We start from the raw sequence: 22,042 nt of genomic DNA, 5'->3' as shown, positions 1-22,042 counted from the left end.
AAAACACTGTAAAAATACACAAACTCTTTCAGGGTATATGTGAATGTAATCTTAGGAAGGTTCATCATGAAGAAACTAATGTGAGAACTATCCGTTTCTGTGCAGTCAAGGCTTCTGTAAGACTATACCCAACTGAATAACCTCTCTGTAAGGAATGAAGTGGGCTGAGAGTTATGAGGGGAATAAGCAGTGGGACTATTACAGGAACAATGTACAAGTTTTTCATGAATATAATTATCTCATGGACAAAAGGCATCTAAGTGTGTGTGTACATGCAGATACATCATGCAAAACAGACCATCTGTCTTCTCATGTCTGACAGCAGTTGTGATCACCCAGGGAGCAGGGCTTACAAGCACGGCATTTGGCCCATGGTGCTCTTTGAGGCAGGTTAAGCTGGAATTTGGAACTCCTATTCTGTCAGATTCCAGATCTGATGACTTTCAGACTGGTGGAGGTATATTGCTGTTTGCTCCAAACTGTGTCAGACTACTGGAAAGATGTCTGTTGGTTTGAATTACACCTTAAGTGCACCTTGATTTAAAACTGCTAGAGGTCAGGAGACTGTGTAACCAATGTATTTTGGAGGCTGGAATATAGTAATTAGCTATTAAAATGCTGTGTATATTTTTCTCCTGGTGTTTCATAAGAAGTCTAATGGAGTTCAAAATTTCAGTACAGTATAATTATTGTTTGTTTTTACATTGTTTCTGATGAAGTACATATTCTGCCCACATATTGAAGTACTGTTTGCCTTTGCCATCAAAACAGCTTTTTCATATTCCGATTACATTGAAAGGCCTACTTTGTGCTCCAAAAGTGATGAGAAGCTTGTTCATGCACTTGGTGTATATTCAATAGCAATTAAAGATGGCATTTAGCACTTTGATGAGAATCTTTCAAAATGGCTGAAAGCCATATTTATACAGTGGCAACCAAAGTGTATCTATGGGAGTCTCTGAAACTCGGTCACCGCATCTCCTCTATAGTCTTGGACCTTGTGAATGACAAGGTGGGGGCCTTTGGAATGGCTGCAGATTAGCATCTCCTGCTGTTTTCTAATTATCAGAATCTGGACAGTCATTTCTTTGAATGAAATAATGCATACAGTTTGTGCCTCCAAAGAACAGCATACATAATGTGATTGTAAGAAAAGGTTTTCAGTCCCTCAGTGGGATGTCATAGGGTATGTTTATAAACTCCAACCTAGCAGTTGTTCTGCAGTGGAATTCCACTGGTATTGAGATAATAATTTGCACAGTCAAATTGCTTTCTTTACAAAAACCCAGGGAATTATGAGACCCTAATCCTTTATTAATGTCAACCCATAGGCAGCAAGGAAGCGTAAGATTGCCATTCGAAAAGCCCAGGGGAAAAATCTTGAGGCCATCCGAGAGCTGAATGAGTATCTGGAACAGTGAGTGTCTCACAAGAATACAGATTGTGTTTTGCCTATTCTCATAAATCTTTTTAATTAAAATGGAATTTGCATTTGATTTGCGCTTTTCCTTCCATGTTGGTCATTTACTGAATCTCTCTACACATTTTTTCTTTCTGCCTTTTTTCCTCTCTTGTCTTTTCTGTACAGATTTGTTGGAGACCAGGAAGCTTGGCATGAACTTGCAGAACTTTACATCAATGAACATGAGTAAGTTGTTTGCAAAGTCTTCATAAAAAACGTTAAATTGAAATATGCTCTGTGCAAGTGAGAGACCTCAGTGATTGTTTTGAAGAACTGATGGTAGAAAGTGTGGAGTCTCATTTCCAATATAACAGACTTTCTCAGGAAATAATTAACAGACTTGTCAGACTGCTAGGACATTAATAAGATATTTGATTTTAAAACAGAAGAAATTTCATTAATTACTTGTATGCTTCAGGCATTTATTAAATCTTTTTTTTTTTAATGTTTTAAGTGTAGCAAGAAACAGCACACAGCACACGTTTTCTCTAATTTTTCTTTCAAGTGATGTTTTTTACTGGGTATAGATTTTAAATTCTTTGCCTCTAAAAACAGTTGATCACAGCAAACTATGTGTAATACTCTTATTTTCAATTAGCCTACCTCTGCAGGAACTTTTAGTAACCTTTAAAAAATAAATGAATAAAGCATGAATCCAAAGTTGGAGGAATTTGGTCGCCTGGGTACAAAACCCAGTGCAATCAAGAATGCTGGATGTTGTTGTAACTTGCTTATTGGATGTTTAATGTTTTTGTTAGCTTTTTTTATTGCTGCAGTGACAGGAGGAAATCCCAGTGTGAGAGGATTAGCTCAAAGCCTTAGTGCAAGTTTTCTAATATCACAGTATTAATTCTAACCTCCACCCAAAGGCGTATCTTTTTCCCTCACTTCTTTAGTTCTTCAGCCCAGCTGAATTATACCACATTGTTTCCTTCCTTCCTTTCTAGTAGTGAATCAGATTCTCCAGAAAGAAATAGCCTTTCTCACAATGATGAAAAAATTGTCCACTATTTACCCCGTTCGTAAAGAAAGCATCTGCTAAACTCTTTCAAATGCTGGCTTATGGAATAATTAAATATTGAATATATGTATATGTTTAGAAATACATTCAGGCAGTGAAATCTCTTTGTGCATGATGCAATGGGGCAAACATACGTATCCCATTACAATTTTTTCTTCTTTTTCCCCTTTTTTTCCCTTTTTTTTTTTTTTTTTTTTTTTTTTTTTTGCTATAGTCTTTATTACAAAATCGTGTAATAAAACTTGAGAAAGAAATTGGTTTTGCTTGTATTTGCCTTGGGCTGTAATTCAAAAGTAAAAAAGCTGAACTTTCTCCAGTTTATTGAAAAAATTGACTGTGCTGTTTCCTTTATAAGCATCATTTATTATTATAATTATTTTGATGTAGATAAAAGAAAATGAATCTTGTCTAAAAAAGCAACTAATTGCTAATTGAGAAAAAACAACTGGATTATCAGTTGTTCAGCAGTATCAGAAATTCTGCCTTACTGGTGAATTCACCACGGTGTTACTTTTGTTCATAAACATGCCTAAATTAACAAGATGTATGTAATCCTTACTTCCATGTTTTGTTTTGATGTAAGGAGCGTGGCTTCTGCTTTTGCAGAGTCAGATTATTATCCTTTTATTTCCAAATTAACTTTTGAGATATATACCTGACTGTTACAATGAAAACCCCACGGTTTGCTTGTTCTAGGAAATAAGATTTGACTGTGTTTTAATATTCTTCTTGTTGCTGAGTTGCTTTTACACTGATCGTATCTACCAACACAGGAGTTATAAACTTGGTCTCTCTGAATTTTAGCATCACGTCATTTAAGCTATGAGCATCAATTCTATCATATCTGTAATATCCTGCAAATTCTTAAGGAAACCCTGTTAGCTGAAAGATTGTGAAGCTATGATTTTTATTAACCCAAACAAACATATAAGATTATCTTTGTAATCTATTTTGGAGGGCTTTCATTTAAAGAACGAATACTAGAATTTCTTTTACACGTGCTGTTATTTGGACTGGGGTAGTGCTGTTTTTGTATACATATATTTAGACTGCCTGACTTTTACTACTGTTCTGAAGGGTTTTTGACCACACTTCTGTGGTTGAGTCTGAGTAGGTAGCTGACTGATGACAGTAACCAAGTTCTGATGTATAGTGTGGTGTATGAATCACCATGTAGCTGAAAAATCTTGCAGGAAAAAAATAAGAATTACTTTGTGTTGTGTTTTCTGTTACATAATCCCTGTTTCTACTTATTACTTTTGTTAATAAGAAATTACACTAATTAGTAAAAAAGGTTAAATATTTCTGCTTTCCATATGTATTAAAACTGTTTTTAATGTAAAAAAAATTGTGGTTTCAAACATCACTTAAAAATAAAACATATCTTTACATTGTGAGTCATGGGGAGTTACAAAACAAGTAGGGCTCTTTTTATTGTACTGTAAAGAAACTGAAGTAAGCTGTGCACTGTTTCATTTTTATGTCGCTCATGTCGCTGTTATTATATTCTTCAGCTATGCAAAAGCAGCCTTCTGCTTAGAGGAGCTTATGATGACTAATCCACACAACCACTTATATTGTCAGCAGTATGCTGAAGTGAGTATTTCTGAAAAATCAGTTATGTTTGAATACATATTCTGGGTATTTTTTGTTACTGAAGCAGTGAAAATGGAATAAAAATGTATTTAATTTTTCCCTAGGAGATTTAAGACTGCACGCAGTGAATGGTAACTTCTCTAAGAACTTCCACACTAAGAAAGCTGTTTTGTTACTCATTGTGACTGAACTATAAATAAGAGTCGAGGCAGGAATTACTGAAGATAAAAATTCCTTTTAAATAGGCTATTCTCGTTGAAGTGTTTATTCACTTTTCAAATTAACTGCATTAGAATTTAAACTCACAGTATTGGAAGACTATGTATCGTAACTATGAAATTATATTATCTAGTACTGTGGAGCTAGATTTTGGAATCCTTCACATAGGAAATTTTGCCTGAAAGAGCACTCACTGTGTGAAGAGAGGATCCTCTGAAGTCGTACCTCTAGAATTTTAGGCAGTTGTAACAATTTTCCAGATGTGTGATTTCTTTTTCCTAAATTATGCTTTAATTACTTGGAATTAATTTGATTTGTTTTGTTAGCATGGATAAATTGAGTTAGCATCAAAACTTGAAAGTCGACATAGCCTTGTCATAGAAAAACTATGAAGCATGTCTTCTAATAGTTCTCTCCTTTTGTTTTGACTCTAATAGCAGTCAAAATTAATAGAAAAAATAATGGAGTGATCTTTAAACTTTGTGTACTATTTTTCAGTAAATAGCTAATGAAAGACAATGTGTTGCCTACTGTTGTAATGCTGTGCTGAAGGAATTTAGAGTTAGTACAGATTCATAACTGTCAGAACTTAGATTTAGATTGAAAGTCCATTGTAATTTAATAAGAGACTATCCCAAGATTGTAAGTATTGAAAGTGCAAAATAATCACTATCTATTTGTATAGCAGCTGATTTAAATTAATGTTGGTTTTCCCTACAGTTAAATATTTTTACATTAATTCACTGAAAAGAGTTCAAGTTTTTCCCAAGCCAGTGTTTGGCCTTTGGTAGAACTCACCTGGAATATCATGTCAAACAAACCTGACAAGAAGTTTCATAATATCTTTGAATCAAGAGTGGATGCCTGAAAATATGGATGATGTGCAACTTTCAGGAGCCTATTGTTTTTACAGGTTAAATATACTCAAGGGGGGCTTGAAAACCTAGAGCTATCAAGAAAATATTTTGCACAAGCACTGAAACTTAACAACAGAAATATGAGAGCTTTGTTTGGGCTTTACATGGTGAGTTTGATTGTTTTTTTCCTCATGTTAACGTTTTGTAAGCTTTAATGAATGTGTGTCATCCTTTGGCATTTGCTGTATTTTCTTCTTTTTGGTTTAACATAGTATTTAATAACAGTGTTAATCGTGTAAACTATAGGGTATGAACAGCATTATGCCAGTGATCAAAAGTGATAAAAAGATATTAAAGCTAGTTTCTGTATTCCAGTATATGTATCTTGACTCCCAATCCCAGGTGGGGTGATCATACTTCATTAAATCAATTTTCAAAGCATTTTTTAAGAAGCTTGAACTGTAATTTTCAGTTGCTTTTGAAAATGTTTTCCTGTGGAAGCAAAGTCTTGGCTTCCTATGCTTTCCCTATATAAATTCAAACTTTTTTTTTTACTTCTTGTTCTTCTTGTCTTTGTTCACATAATGTGATCACTGATTGATATAACCATCTTCCAAATTTAACTATCTTAAGCTATCAAATCATCCTTCAAGTCAATTTCATCAAAGATCAGCTCATTCTTTAAATATTTTATCAGTCATTTTTATTATTTGTAAGAATTTTCATTTATGTCAAGCCCTTTTGGGCTTCAGTATTCCCAGAGGCTTCACTTGCACAATACTAGTAGGTGACTTAGGCTAATCCATCTTCATCCTCTTTAAATGTCTGTAAATCCCTATGTTTATGAATTCACTTGTGCCCCAGTGTAATTTCATCGCCAGATACCAACTCTCTTTTGTTATCTATGTAGTGTAATGCCTTTCTGACAAGCAGAGCATATGCTAGTTCTTTTGTACTTACTGGACAGGATAACCAGATTGCAGCAGAATTTCCACAGCAAGTCTGCTCACATAGTATCAGCCAATAAAATTTGCATTATTTTCTGTGCTCTTGCTGGAGATAAATACACATCTGTACATTTGTTGTTTTTTTTTTTTAAGTTATGAGACCTGTGTGTATGTTCTTACCCCTTTCCTCCTTAGTAGCTTCCACAGGGGTTGACCTTTCTGATTTCTGTGCCTATTTTACATTGAGTAACTCTTGTACCAGTCACTGGAGCATTGCATTAATTTAGAAATGCATTGAGAGTAGATATTTTCTGCAACTTGAAAAAGCTGATCTATGCATTTGTTGTCTGTTTTCTTCACTGAAATACTCTTAAGCTATAATTCTTGCCCATTTTTCCACGGAATTATTAGCACACCAAGGTAACTTCTTGAAAGGGATTTAAAATCATACACTTCTCTGCAGGATGGTGAACCTCTGAAGAGTACCAGCACACTATAACTACTTTCTTTTTTCCAAATGTTGCAGAGAAAAATGGCAATTGGATACAGGAACAGAGCATTTTATATCTTCTCTGATACATCAAATGGGAAAAAATAGTTTGTAATGTTTAGTTTAGGAAATTAGCTGATTATGTCCAGATTCTGTTCTTAACTTGGTACATAACTGGACTTAAGTCTGGTTTAGTGAATTAGAACAAAAAGTATTTTAAATAGTTTAGATAATTCTTAATTGGATGCTGTCTACCAGCTAGTAGTTTTTATTTATTTATTTTCATGCACATACTTTTCGTAATTGTACTGTTTTTCTACTTTTTTTTTTTTGCTAGTCTGCAAGCCATATTGCCTCCAATCCAAAAGCAAGTGCAAAAATGAAAAAAGATAATATGAAATATGCCAGCTGGGCAGCAAATCAAATAAATAGAGCCTACCAGGTTAGTATCTAATTATTTTCTGATGCTCTGAATATTTTCTGTAGTTCTTTCCTGCACTTTTATCAACTGCTGTTCAGTGGGTTACATATGATAGGTGTAAATTGGTGTAATTTGTTTGAGTTTCTTGCATTCTACTTGTTTGTTTTCCTGGAAGCCCTACTTAATAAAAGGTTGATACTTTACAGTTATTAATTTATATTACTTACAAGTTTTATACATTTCTTTTTTAATTAAATGGATACTGTAATGCTGACTTCCAAGACTCAGTTCTAGAGTTAATATTTTAATAAAATTTAGTATGTCTTAATTCTAAAAATTACTTGGTTATCTACTTCTTCTTCACTAGAAATCAAATTAAAGTTTTAGAATTTTGGTTTCTTTCAATTTAATCTTAAGGAATATTATTATTAAAATCATACTTTAAATAGAATAGAATAGTTTAATTGAAATGGGCTCTCAAAGGTCATCCAGCCTAGTCAAAAGTTAAAGCACATTCGTGAGGGCATTGCTAAATGCCTCTTGATTCAGGTTGGACAATAGGAAATGTTACTTTTCCCAAAGGGTGTTCAGGTGCTGGAGCAGGCTGCCCAGGGAGGTGATGGAGTCACCAATCCCGGAAGGTGTTCAAGAAATTTTAGCTGTTGTACTGAAGGACATGATGGGAAATATTGGTGATAGGCAAATGGTTGACTGGATGATCTTAGAGGTTTTTTCCAACCTTGGTGCTTCTGTGGTTTATTGAGAACAGTGGTGGTAGGTGGACAGCTGAACTGGATAGTCTTGTAGGTCTTTTCCAACCTTGGTGATTCTACGATTCTATGTTTCTAATAATTACCTTAGGGACAGTTTATCTGTAAAACTGTGAAAATATAGACTTTTTAGGCCACATTCAAAGCATACTAAAGTCATCAGGAGTCTTTTCAGGTATTTGAGAAGTCATGTATAAACATTTAGATTTACTTTTGTTTACTTTTTTCCCTCCCCAAGTGTGAATGAAAACACATTTTAGCTAATAGGTTCTTCTGTCCTTCCATCCCGAACATATTATGTCTATTTAACTCCTTACAGATATTCTCAGTGATCTAGCAATCAAAGCTTATGTTTATGAGCTTTAGCATCTATAACAAACGGTTCAGTTCTTCACAGAACTCTTTTTCTGAGCAGAAATGTCGGGTTTAAATGAGGAGACTTTACTTGCATGTAATTGTTCATTTCTGTCTGTAATATTTCAGAATCCAATAGTTATTTTACTGCTGCTGTTCAAAGTTAATGCTGCCAAGTGGCTTTTTGACAAGCTTCATCTATTACTGAATTAAATTAGGATTTTCCTTTATGACCAGTGCAGTTTTCCTAATATTGTTGTGTCAATCCACTGCCAAAAGTGCAACTTTTGTGACTGACATGTTCCTGACGTATTACAATTTTAAAGTAGTTTTCACTTCCCCTGATTAAGCCTATGGCTTCTGACTGTACTTTAATGTGAGGTATATCTCTTTAGAAGCAGTTTTGTGGGAAATATGTTGTGTCTGAGGACATAATTAAGCTTTTTTCTACTTGAATGCATAAGCTTTCTTTCTCTGTTTTACTGTTTAAATGAGTTTTTATGCTTGATTAATCAACCACGTACCTGTTCATGACAAGGAGGTGTGTACAAATTACAACCTTCATCTCATTTCCCATAAATAAGAAGGACGTCTTTTGACTTCAGTATGTCTGATGTTCTAGTAAGAACATTATTGATGGAAAACATAAGTATTGCAGGATTTGTGAGGGAAAACCAAATAAAGAATTGAAGAGTAGAATACACGCTAAATTTGCCATTGACAGAATAAAACAAGTTTTAAAAGATGTCTGAATTTTAAGTGAAAACTATTATTCCATGTTTTACGTCTTAATAAAACAACCTGCTTAGATTAGGGGAGTTGTAAACATGTTTTAAGGGAGTGTTATGACGAAGCTTTATGGTTGAAAGTGCGGGTAGACATCCCTTAGCTCTTCTGGGAAATGGCCTCCTTCAGGGTACATCAGAATGAGAGCATAGAGTCAGTGTTGGCTGTGGGTTGCTGGCATACCAAGACTAAAACCTAGAAATGCATCTCCATATCCTCATTATAACAAAAGTGTAAATGATAGTTTGTAGTTACTTGACTCGGAGTGAAATAATCTTTTTTTATTCCCCCACATGGCTTTCTGTTAGCATCACAATCTCTAAGGAAATATGAATACTTGCGTTGTTCTTTTAATTTTTTACTGGAAAGCATACTTTCAGTGTTTCTGTGAAGTTATTTTGGAATTTATGTGACGAATATTTGATTGATGCTTAGCAGCACGGGTCACATTAAGACAACTAGGACATTAAAACACATGTCGTAAGTTCTTTGACTTCATACTTTTGTGATGCATTGCATAGTTTAGCTGCTCATTTTAGCTGTTTGGAGCATAAAGTGACAAACACCATATCCAGCTGGAATTACAGAGGGAGTTTAGCTATGCAGAAAATTTCAGCCTATTTCAGCCTAGAATTTGGTGAGTAACTGGTGTGGACACACCCTTCATCTTCAGAGTACCATGAGAAGCTCTAGTGACCAAAGCTGGACAGGATTACCTCAGCCCTGCCCTACTGAGCTTGTTGCTCTGACATGATTTCGGAGGGCTTGGCCACTCCAGTTTTCATGGCAGGGACTTACACCAACTGCTACAGCAAATAGTGTCTGGTGATGTAGTAGGTGGGTGGCACTTTCCTCTACGAGTCAGTACTCTGATGTGTTGCTCCCCTAGTTTGTTGAATGGTTGGAAATTGTCAACTTTCAGACATCAGGATGAATCCTCTGTGGCATTTGCCAGTGAAAGCCCTCACAGGCTCCCTCCAGTAGTGGAGGATTGTCTAGCCAGGTTATAAGCTAGTTACTTATATTGTCTCTATAAATTCTCCTCACTTTTCCTTGCGTTATCCAAAGCTCTCTGCAAAGTGAAATGAGACCCTTAAGAGTCTGTTGAGCTTGGCATCAACTTCTTTTATTAGTTGGACCTTCTTACGCTGTTGAATGCAGTTTTTCCTTGAGTCATAGTCTAGAGGATGAGATGCATTTAGAATCCTGACATGGGTGCCAAGTCAAATTATATGCATTTGTGACTTTAAAATTGCTTTCAAGCAGTTGTCTTGCAATAAGATTTTTTCCCATTTTGAGTCTGGATTTTGTACTTGAAGCACCAGCAGTACAAATAGTAATTCTGAAAACCTGCTTTATTTTTTTTCAATTCAGCACTGGCTGTAGTACCATCGGTTTTTTTGTTGTTATTTTTCATACCATTTACTTGAAATGTTTTTACTGCTCCCTTCATTTTAGTTTATTTTGTGACAGGTAGTTTCCTTTGGCACTTGATTTTTGCTTTTCCTGTGCATTCTTGTTTGAAATCCGAGGAATGCTTTAGTTTATTGTCTTTTTAAAAATCAATATTTGTGTGTAAAAAGAAAACCATATTTTTACCTTTGCCAGACTGTAAAACAGTGTTTCTACAGAAAAATGTGATAAAAATAGTTAAGGGTAATTTTGTTTGGTTTGGGGTTGTGTTGTTTGCATTCTGGTTTCTGAAGAGCATCAAATAGCTGTGCTTTATGTGGTCAGTATTTTGATGTTATATGTGTAACCATGCATGCTGACTACTGCTTCTCATCTATGCCTAACTTAGGAGGTGAAGTAGTCAGGTTTTGTAGCTAGGGCTGCTACTTGCATCTGGAAGTGCTGGCTGCTAACACTGTCATTCTCTAGGCCACTTAATTTTGAGTGAGTGAGTGAGAAGAAAAAAAAATAATAGATACTGATTATTTGAAGAACTGTTGTAAGTTCAAGCTTAGTTTTGCATTGCTTTATCACTGCAAAACTCTGAATTATTCAGTTTGTGCTGATCCTATGAAGAAGCCTGTCATTTTGTGACTGAGAACATGAGTCCCGCTGTTATTTTAACATTGGAACAAACTGTGGCTACCTCTGGTGCTCTTCAATTAAGTAATTAGTTTAACATGTCTTCTGGTAAAAGCATTTCAGCAGAGGCTGGGAAGGTTGATTAATGCTCACAAAAATCTTAAATGTGATCCTATTTGTAGTAGTTTTTCAGATATATACTGCTTTGGTACATTGCTGAATTCTTCTATGTTAGCAATCCACATGGAATTTATAGTTGGAGAGGTGATTTTGTTACAAACCATTTGGGAAACAGAAAATTAAATCTTGATTTTAAGAAATGGATTCCGGCTCAATCAGTCAAATTGCTGTGTAATGGCAGAATAGACAAAATAATTGTTCGTCAGGGTAAATTTGAAGTGATTAGATGTCCAAGTATGCTTGTGTTTGTTATGATGCAGAGTTTGATTTTACTTGTTCCATTTAAAGTACATGTCAATATCATGAAGGCAGCCACTCCTGAAACAAACAAGTAGTGTTTTTAAGCTAATATCTTGTGTCGGTTTTGTTTTCAGCATCTCTAAAGAGAAGTAAAATAAATACAATTCTTATTTTCAAGCTTTCCTCTGCCTGCTTTCTGTATGTCCTACCAAACGTGATGTTAGACCGTAGTATATTCAGACTCCTGTGCTTCTTTATTTTGTTTTGGAAGTGCTTTGAATAAGAAGCAATTCTCCTGTGGAGGATTTTGTGTTCTGGTTTTACATTTGCTTGTTTTGATGAAAGGCTTGGACCTCCCCAAGTTTCAGCTTAGGACTGCTCTTGTTTAGGTTGAAGAAAACGAGAGAATTCATTAAATTCAATTTCTTATCCCATCTGAAGAAAGCTTTGATTTTCCTTTAAAGTTGACTATTGCAGGTCATTATGAAAACTTTGCAATCTGGAAAATGGTACATATTGCTAGAATAAAAGCAGGGAATGTCGGTTCGTCTCTGAAAATATGAAATGTGAAAATATGGAGTTTTCAGTTTGTCCCCTAACTGTGAACTATTGTCACAATAACTGAACTTCATTTTCCTATTTCATGTGAAACATCTTTTCATTTACTGTACTGAAGCTGTTTCTTCAAGGTCAGTACTGATGCAGAGTCCTAGTGTTAAATTGTAGGCTAGGGGTCAAAAGCGGGTTGACAGGTCCTGCAGCTTGTTGCTGGTGTGATTTTACCTGGGTCTGATGACTTAATCTTTCTTAACAGGTCATGAAGAGTTTGCTAAATTAAGTTAATTACAGGAGAGATGGGGCACATTATAAATCAAGGGCAAACTATGCAAGACAGCAGTGGAATTTAAAATAAAAAACATAAACACTCAATAAATTTTCAATTTTAAATGTTAACAATTAGGCAAATAATAGATTATTTTACTAACTGCAAGTTACAGTTACTGCTTCTATAGTTTCATTACCACCCCAGCCTCAAATGCAAAACTTTTTAAATGAAGGTGTATTAGAAATGATTGAGAGTTTTGTTTGACTGAAGACCAGCACAGTCAATAAATCCACTGTGCTCAGTGTGACTGATGAGTGATGGGAGCCATCACTACAGTTACAATACTCCTTTTGAAGTCAGCATGGGGTAATCAGCAGCTCCTCCCCTTCTTAGTCTTCCTTTCCCAAACTTGGCTGCACATATCTTAGAGAATCTAAAGCCATAACATTAGAAAATAGTATTTATAAAGCTGTATTTTTCCTTGCTATCAAGGCAGAGCTTCAGATCAAAGCAGAATTTCAGATGCTCTCTGAAATTGCTGTTGTAACAGTAGGTTACAATCAAACATGAGGTCATTACTTCAGTTACTTTGAACCATAAAATGTAATTATAGGATGATTGCATTGTTCTGTGGTAGATTTTGATAAGTAGAGCCTTCTCTGTCTCGGTGTAACTAAAATAGAAAATAAATCATATTTGTAATTTAAGCAGTAGCAAGACCTGATACTTAAGCTAATCTATTTTCAGTGACATCAAAAATTAAGTCAAATAAAATTTATGTTAAGGCTCACAGAGCAAGTAAAACAACAGGAAGATCTCTGTCATTAGAGAAATGTTAATTTTCAAAGTGGAATATTTGTTAGTACTCAGTACGTAAATTCTGATTGGATGATTGAAATTAAGATTTCTGTTATTTTTTCATTACTTACTAGAGGAAGGATGATAATAACTTTCGTTCTAGTAAAAGTGATAAGGTTTTAGTGTAACATTAAAGATGATGTTCTTTTGACTTCGTAGTAAATACAGTTAATAATTTTTAGGGCTTTTTTGTCATACTTGATGCTTAGAACCTTTACTTGCACAGAATATTTTCTTATATATGAAGAAAATATATTTATTTCTTTATTTTTTTAGTTTGCAGGTCGTAATAAGAAAGAAACTAAATACTCCCTGAAGGCAGTGGAAGACATGTTGGAGACCCTGCAAATCACTCAGTCTTAAGTTGGCACAGAGTGGTCCAATATTAAATTTTCAGATTCTTTGATCAAACTTTAATAACTTCTGGGTTATGTTACTCCAGTACTGTTAAAAATTAATTTTGTATTGATTAATGTGGCTATATAAAATAATCCTGACAAGTAAAATGCCTATTTATTGCTGCTATTTGAAATGTGATGAATACCCACTGAAATGAGTAACTTATCAAAGTAGATGACATAAAGAAATGTAATGAGTTGCACAACAGTCTCTTTAGATTTTGTATGTACAGTACCTGCTTTTAAGCCATAATTTGTAGAAATAAACTTGTTAAATGACTAAAAGGAATTACAGTGATGTATTGAACTTGTCAATGGAAGCTACAAATTTATATATGGAGATTAATAACATATGTTAGAAAATGTTATCTTACTTGAATATTTAAGAGTTAAAGCATGCTACAGATGTATAATTTGTTAACTATTTACCATACGAGAAGAGATTATTTTGCATGAATACACTTTATTAGGGGAAAACATTAATGATTTTATGAATTATTTGATATCTGCTGCTGTAGAAATGGAGAGAACTTTTTTGTATACATTTCTTCAGAGGGTGTCCTGTACTGGCTTACGGCCAAAGACATTTGTCTCTGTGGCTTTGTGGGCAAATGTTTCCATGTCCACTTAGTTCTCCAATCAGTAAATATGTGTGCTTCTTTTATTTCTTTTTTTTAACTCCTTCTGTGTGTCCTTTGTTGTACACATGTTCCACATCATGAATTTAAAAACCATCTGAATACAGGGACTGCCTGCTGGTCTGTTCTAATTTTACAGTACCTACAGTACTGCTGCAAGCTATGGCATATGAGCTCCACGGTAACCAGGTGTTCTGCACTGTAGGGTTGTTCTACTGCCTTATTCTTACTGGAGAATGCAAGTATTTTTACATCCATAAGCATGAAAGATCTAGTGCACTGTAAACGTGTGTCGTGTTTGTCTTTTAGGAGCTTGTTTGTTTACTCAGATAACTAGCCAAGCACCTTAATCCACACATTTTGCAGTTCTGGTAATTTTGTCTTGTGCTCCTTCTGTGGCACAGCTATCATTTATGACAGCTTCAGTCATGTTACACAACGGCAATGTAAGCCTGACACATTCAAATAAAAGTAATTGCAGTGTCATTTTCCTGATTGTTCCTAGCACCCAAACTGATCAGATCTCTGAGTTTGCACTGCTTCCTCTATATAGGTTAAAGTCTGTGCATTGAAATGTCCATTCTATAGCCTTGGGATTGGAGTAATAAAGCTGAGCTCTTGCTTAAAAACAAAGCGTCAACAAAAACTTCCCCTGTGGGTTCAAAACTTGAAAATGGTGGTTGCATGAATTCATGCCTTTAGGAAACATAAGACCTCATTCTTAGTATCTATGAAATACATTATAAGCAGTGAATATAATAGTGTGACAGGATGAGTGCTATGCCCTGAGAGTAAAGTGTGTCTAGAATCCTACATTAACTTGTTTCAGTGCTTAGGAATTACAGAACTGCTATTACTGTGCAGTATTTTTATTAAATTACCTAGTTTTAACCTGTAGAAATTTTATAAGGTTATTTTTGGGTCGGTTAGTGAATTAATGTTTGCAGATATATTATATATATTTCAGGTGGAAACCCAAGTCAATCTCATACGTAAAGCTGTGTGCATTTCCATTCAGATTTGTTCTCTTTTACTGTATGAGTGTGCCATCTAGAGTTTTAAATCCTCAGTAGTCTTGTTTTTATTTTACCTACATCTCCAATAATTTGGTTGCATTCTAAAGTGAAAAATGATGGGAAGCTGTACTGTAGGAATCACTTAGACTAAGGAACAGTTCAGTAACCGGAGTTTATTCAGTACAGTTGGTATTTAGCCTCCTATTATATTCCCTTCCTAAATGTAAATATACATTTACAAAATAAAGGGAATATTCAATAAAAACCTGTGTGGAAGTGTTACGGTAGACACTGTAGCACAAAGAAACTGAAGTTGATCTTTTGAGTTTGAAGTGCAGTAGAAGATACATGTTGTAAAGCTTCACTTTGAGAGTTATCAAACTGATTTGTATGAAGTGATAAATGCTATTGAAGCATTTTGCAGCGTGGAATTTGTCATGATGAACAGCTCACATATATTTGTCACTTACACAAGGAATTTGAATTATGCAGCTGAGGTTTATGAGATTTTAACTCCAAACTACTGAAAAAAAATGGCAGCACCGAATTATTGCGCAGGAGGCAACTAAGGTGCTGGAAAGATACAAGGTGTTGTATCTAATGCTTTATTCAGAGGCAATTTATAACAAGGAATTTAAGTACAGGACTTAGATATTCTGTAAAGAAGTTTCAGAGGTTTGTTGGTAAATTCTATATAGTTGACCACTTCAAAACTTGTAATTTAGATTGCTGCTTAGGATCTTTCTCATGCACTCTGATTTGTGCTTATGTTTTGGCATAACTCTTCCACAGTAGAGTTTACAAATTGGACTAGCAAGTATTTATGGTATATTTATATTTACTTCAAAAATAAATTACTCCTATGAAAAAATGCATGGGCAGTCTTTCATGCAACTGTTGAGTTGCAGCAATGGAAACACAGTTTTGTTTCTATATTTATATGAGAAAAAAACTGACTTTCTTTGTCTGCAGAGAAAAGAATGGTATGAAATGCCCTGCACTTTCAGCAAGCAAAGGTACACAAATGAAACTGATAGAATGTGATCTTTATAGAATTCAGTTTCCAGTCCAACTCAGTGATTCTGTCATTTGTCGCTGACGCTGTCTTGCGTTAAAGAATGTGTTCAAAGAATGGGTTACTTAGTTAACAAATGAACTTGATTGTCCCTTTTTGTGCTCTGACAGCAACAAATGCTACATAAAAATGTTATCAAGTATGCAGTCTCCAAAATAAAAGGCTGTGCATTGTTTCAGTTAACAGAAAAGAACTTGAGGCCTTTGCAATTATCAGCGTATAGCAATGATTTGAGTCTTTTGATTGTGCCTTTAATAGTAGGCTTGATGTGGGGGGCGAAGTCTTATCTGTTGAAGTAAGGGTCATTGAAGAGCTAGCTAAAGCTTTGGTGTAGCATTTGTAATACAAACTTCTGGTGACTTTTTCTGGTCTTTTTGCCTAAATGTTATACAGTTTATATTCTCTTGTTGAAAAAGTACTCGTTTAGAATATATCCCTAAATCTCTGAAATTTGGAGCCCAGAGTATCTTGCAGTTGCTATTGGAAACTGTTATTGGTCAACGGAGGACTTCCTCTTGGCAGCTTTGTATTTGTGATGGCATCCATGTTTGCTAGTCACTGCATTTGCAGTGGAACTTGTGTTTCAGCCAGCTTCAGAAGGGAGTGGGAAAGGAAAGCAAATTAAACTTGACTTACTGGCATGAAATTGTTAGCTTCTTGTTACTTGCAGCCTCATCTTCCAAGAACACCAACTGTAGCTGTAATCAGGTTTGCAGTAATAATCCTGCTTGTAACTCAAGAGCTTCCATATTTTCAGCTGTAAAACCGGTGCTCCATTAAAATCTAAAATATACCAATTTCAGTTAAACAGTGCTGTGCAATGTGCACTTATGCTGGAGCTGGTGGACAGAGCAGAGCAACTCTCCCAGCCTCACTCATGTTAGTGTTGGAGTAGGGGAGCGTCAGAACAATTGTTTAATGTTGGGACTTTTTTCTCTAGGAAACTAATGCTACTCTAAGCAGTGTTTCGAGACATAACATTACTCGCATTGCTGACTGCTTGAACAGAACGTTAGGACTAACTATTATTTAATCACAGATGCTTGGGTCTTTGTGGAGAATAAAGTACTTGATATTAATCTTATCTGGAATAACTGTGGACCCAGAGAGGCCGACATCTTCCTGATAGGCACCAGCTGGAAGTTAGATTTAAGCCAGAAGCTAGTTTTCAGAAATGGACAGTAATCTACCTGCCTCTTCATGAACAAGCAAACAAAAAACTCAGAAGCACACCAAAAAAGCACCCACGTTTGGTAAAGAGTTGTTTTCCAGATGCTGAATATGAAATGGAAGACCTTTATCCATAAATTTAGTAGGTTATTTTAATTTAATTTGTTCTGTGATTAGAAAGCCCTCCCTTCAATATAAAGTAATGCCAACCTTTGAACGCTTGCCTAGAATGCAGAAGGGCTAGAGTGCAGTACAACTTGCTCAGCCGGTGTGCCACACTAGGACTCTATGACAAGTTTGAAAGAAAATGTCATTCATTTAGGGTCCCACAAGTGAGTATTCCTGGTGTGCAGGCATCTGTCAGCTGAAAAGAGCTGAATAAAACGAGACCAGTACAGCCTATCATCTGCAGGTGGGTGGTCAGAGCCCTAGCTCCCAAATCTTCATCCAGCCATCAGCAGGTTGCACATCAGCATCAATCTGCCTGCAGGAATTCTGCCCTTCTAGAGACTTTCATCAGCATTTTACTTCTACCCCCCTTGGCCTCTGCCTGGTAGGATTCTTGCAGATGATTTATGCTGAAGTGCAGCCTTACCAGTTTCACTGGAAGGTGCTGAGGTGTGAGGGTAGAGGTGAATCGTTTTGCTGAATAGATCCTGGATTTTAAAAGCTTTTACACTTTCTTAACTTCAGTTGAGTGATTAGTGCACACCTAAGGGTTGGAACAAAACCATTTACCTTGTACTGAAAGGACATCAAGCAACAAGACCAGTCTGCTTAGCTTGTTATGGATGCTTGATAAAGAATGTCAGTGGATTTTATCATGCTGAACCATGTGCAAATGTGTAGCAAGATCTGTTGTTTGTGGTGTCTGTAGTTTAGTTCTTGCCATCACTGGACTGTCTTGTGTGTGTGAGAGAGCATGGAGTGAAAACTTGGTGAAAACATTTCCAGATGGGAAGCCCTTTGTTCAAGGTCAGAGAGATGGATGAAGGGGCACCTTTTCGGTTTGTATGAGTCAGCGTAGGTCCAGTAGTTCTCTTTCCTGTAAAAGATCACAAAGGATGCTTCATTTTTGTGTGGCGTAAATAGTGGAAGGTATAAAACTATTTAAAAAAAAAAGAAATCCTGAAAAAAAAATCTATGTACTCCTCTTCCTTTAGCTGTTTTCAGTGTGACCTTGTTGATGTTAGGATTTGTCATGCCATTTGGATAGCACATAGGCATCCGCCTCAGGGCTGCCAGTGCAGAGAGACACATTTAGAGTGACTGTTCTCTTGGGAAAAGTTATTGATGGGCTTCCATCATTGCAGGTCATGACCTATTTGCATTGGCAATAGAAGCACTACTTGCCCCATTGTCAGTACTTGCTTAAATAAGATTCCTCTTAGGATTAAGGCCAGTTTTCCCTAAAGAACCAGGGATCTTTTCCTCAAATGTAAATGGTTGTATTCTGTAGCAAGATTTTAGCTTTTGGACATGGTGTTTGGAAGTGAAACTTTAAACCAGGCAGATGTAGTCCTCCAGGGAAGAGGCTGCAAAAATCAGCACTGAAGCAATTTCAGAAAAGTGAGCAGCAAGTAAAATTAACCATTACTTGTGTTTATTTAGGTAATTGAGCTTGACACAGTGGTGTGTCTGACAAGTTGGTTTGTGTTTTTTATTCCGTTAAGTACAGATATGACACTCAAAGCTGTCATTGGCCATCTGAGACGGATTGTTTCAGTTTAGACTTTGGAAATCAGTAACTGTGAATAGATCGCCGTGTGGGCAGCAGCATAACCAGAACACTTCTTCTGGACAGCTGTTGCAGTATGTTTTGTTTCTTAGAATCAAGAATGAAAAACATGAAAAAAATCTATTTTACTGTCTATTAAAAGTCAGTAATATGCTGTGTCCTTTTTACTCATTTACATTTTCTTCACTGAATATTTAATGGGTTGTTTGGGCATTATTTATTGGCATGCTTTATTGTGAGCTGGCAATGTGTTTGAAAGATTCAGAGAGAGAATGAAAAATCTGAAAATAATGTAAAACCTTGGAATTGCTGACTGAAATTGAGATGAATTATTTGTAAAATGAACAGAGAATTTCTGTTTTGGACATCATAAGAACATTTAGTGAATTGTAACAATGTTCTAATTGTAGCCAGGCCAAGCTTTTTGATCAAAACTTCCCAGAAATGTGATGTCTGCATGGAGCCAAAAACTCTAATAAACGCTTAAGTAAATTTTGATTTAGTTAAGTGTAGGCCTCACCCAGCCTAAGGAAGAAGCTTTTGCTAATATGGATATTTTATTCTTCTTGGGAAGCTCCCATATTCAAGTAACATTGAGCCTGATTAGTCATATGAAAGAAGTGAGTACACCTATTATCAGCATAGTTTCATGGAACAACAAGGGTTTTCCAAACGCAGACTGTCTTCTTAGTAAAGCAGAGATGTAGATGTGGTCATTTGGGAACAAATTTAAGAGAGGAAATCGATGGATGATGCCATCATTTTGTGAGGGAATTGGATGAAGAAGTCTATCGAGAGATTTATGTGTTTTTCCTCAGGCCCCTTTTTGTAAAGTATGCTGAAGAAAAAGCCCTCTGCAGAGAAGGCTCGTTTAGATTGGCTGCATTTCAGCTATTTAACTATTTAACAGAAAGTGAATTTTGACAAGTGCCAGTCCAACAGACTGATGAGCAGCTGATACTAATGCAGGATCAGGGTCCTGTTTGGGTTCCAAGCAAAGCACCTGGGCCATCGGTAGCTGGGTGGTGGGGCTTGCCACTCAGCTCTAACATCTGCCTTTAGGACATGAGCAACCTTTTACACGTCCTTCCAGTGCCTCCTCATGCTGTACAACATTCTGAATGCCTTTATAACATGAATAGTACTGTAAAATAAATAAATAAATAAATCTAATGATTTGCTGGTTCAGAAGGGATTGATAATCTGATTTATTCACATCAGCTCTAGCCAATGTATGTACAAACTTTTTTTCTTTTTTTTTTTTTTCTTTTTTTTTTGTGAGCTTAGAGGCCCTATTTCTCAGTATTTAGACAACAAAGTAACGCACTGAATTCTTAAAGTCATAGCTTCCATTTGGCCTTGCTTGCACATTTTTTATTCCATTTTTTGAGAATCGGACCACATATTTAAGCGCTTAAGTGCTTAGACATGGATTTGATTCTTAAATTTCGGCACCAGCTTTTCTTTTTTCTCCTAATCTTTCATTTGCCAAACTTTTAAATGGAAGCCTAATGATAGTTTTCTAAGAGTCTCTGGCTGTGTATTTGTAAACTATTGAAAAATACCTTTTTGTATATGGACATATACATCTATGTGTTGAATCACAGGAAGAAAGCAGCAGATGTGGTAGGTAACTGATACAATAAGAACAACATTTGGACCAAATTAGTGCAAGGACAGCTGTGAAGACTGGAATGATAGATTTCAATGAGGTAAAATTCTGCTTGAAATACAGAAGTAACAAAGTTTGTGCTGTGACAGGTTCTGGAGCCACGTGGTCATTTCTTCATGCTCCTTCCCTTGCTGCAGCCTCTTTCCTGTTGTCTCCCACTGGTAACATCTTTTGCTGTGTTTTTGTGGGGCAGGATTTCTGTTATTATGCTGTGACCATCCGCGACATGCCCAAGAACTGAGAGATGATATCTAGCTACTTCAGGGTGATTGTTTTCCCTGTTGTTTTGTTTCCATTTCAGTGGTGGGTGAGGACTTGGGGCGTATTCTTTGGCAGTGAGCAGAAAATATCAGAAGGCTACCAGATGTTGGCAATCTTCACCTATTTCTGATCATTTCGAGTAAATGAAACAAAGGGACAGAAGACACTGGGAGGATGCCTGTCTGCTGTCAGATCCCAAATGGTCTGCAGGAGGTATTGGAGCTGATTCGTCTGTTCTACCACAGGGCTGGAATGGAGGGGAGCAGATCTTCTCACTTTGACCTCTCTGAATAAAGAAGAATATTTAAATGGGAAATGATATTATTAAGGACTGGCCAGAATGCAGGAATTTTGTCTTACAACAAAATTGAGGTTTTACTTTTGTTTTTATTTGACATCAGAAAAAAAAACAACGAAAAAACCAGAAGCCTTTTCACTGCAAAAAGAGCCATACCCACAAGGTTGAAATCGACGCAGGATTACCAGTAACCTAATGACTGAGTCATTTCCCTGGGCTGTAGAGGATGGATATTTACGCTTAGTTGTCTACCTGGTTAAGAGAATCTTCGTACTTGAATTTCTCTTGTTCCCGGCAAGTGACCATCATGTTGCTGAGTCAGTCTCTGTTTCACTGTGGTTGGAAAAATGGAAGAACTCAATAGGAGAGATTGGTTTTTGATAGTTGTGTTTCTCTCTCACTAAAATTTCAAAAATAAATTTGACTTTGAGAAAAATTCAGTGAAACAAATGCTTTTTTGTGAAAAGCGTCTGGCTTTTATGAGTTCTAATGACACCACTATTAAATTGTGATCTTTCACGACCAGAGCATGGACTTTACCATGCCTTTAATTTACAGTGGCTCTGTGGCATTAAAAACAGTTGTGTAATTTACATCTTTTTTCAGCTAACAAATCTGAAACTATACAGAGAAAAAAAAAAGAACTGAGAATATCTGTTGTCTGTGCTTACACCCTTTCTTTGCTTGGTAGTGCACTTTGTGTGGTATGGATGCA

General features: G+C 35.9%; 1 protein-coding gene across 1 annotated transcript in view; it reads left to right on the top strand.

The window, feature by feature from the left end:
* EMC2 (ER membrane protein complex subunit 2) overlaps nt 1–21,784 on the top strand; it is a 44,628-nt gene extending 22,844 nt beyond the window's left edge. Inside the window, exons 6-11 of the mRNA XM_048939100.1 lie at nt 1,332–1,417; nt 1,589–1,648; nt 3,998–4,079; nt 5,212–5,322; nt 6,930–7,034; nt 13,338–21,784. Coding sequence (XP_048795057.1) covers nt 1,332–1,417; nt 1,589–1,648; nt 3,998–4,079; nt 5,212–5,322; nt 6,930–7,034; nt 13,338–13,424 — 531 coding nt within the window. The 3' untranslated portion in view covers nt 13,425–21,784. The remainder of the gene's footprint in view (nt 1–1,331; nt 1,418–1,588; nt 1,649–3,997; nt 4,080–5,211; nt 5,323–6,929; nt 7,035–13,337) is intronic.
* Nucleotides 21,785–22,042: the final 258 nt, after the last annotated feature.

Source organism: Lagopus muta, chromosome 3 (genome assembly GCF_023343835.1).
Source record: "Lagopus muta isolate bLagMut1 chromosome 3, bLagMut1 primary, whole genome shotgun sequence".
Taxonomy (NCBI): Eukaryota; Metazoa; Chordata; class Aves; order Galliformes; family Phasianidae; genus Lagopus; species Lagopus muta.
This window is presented reverse-complemented; position numbering and strand designations above follow the sequence as displayed.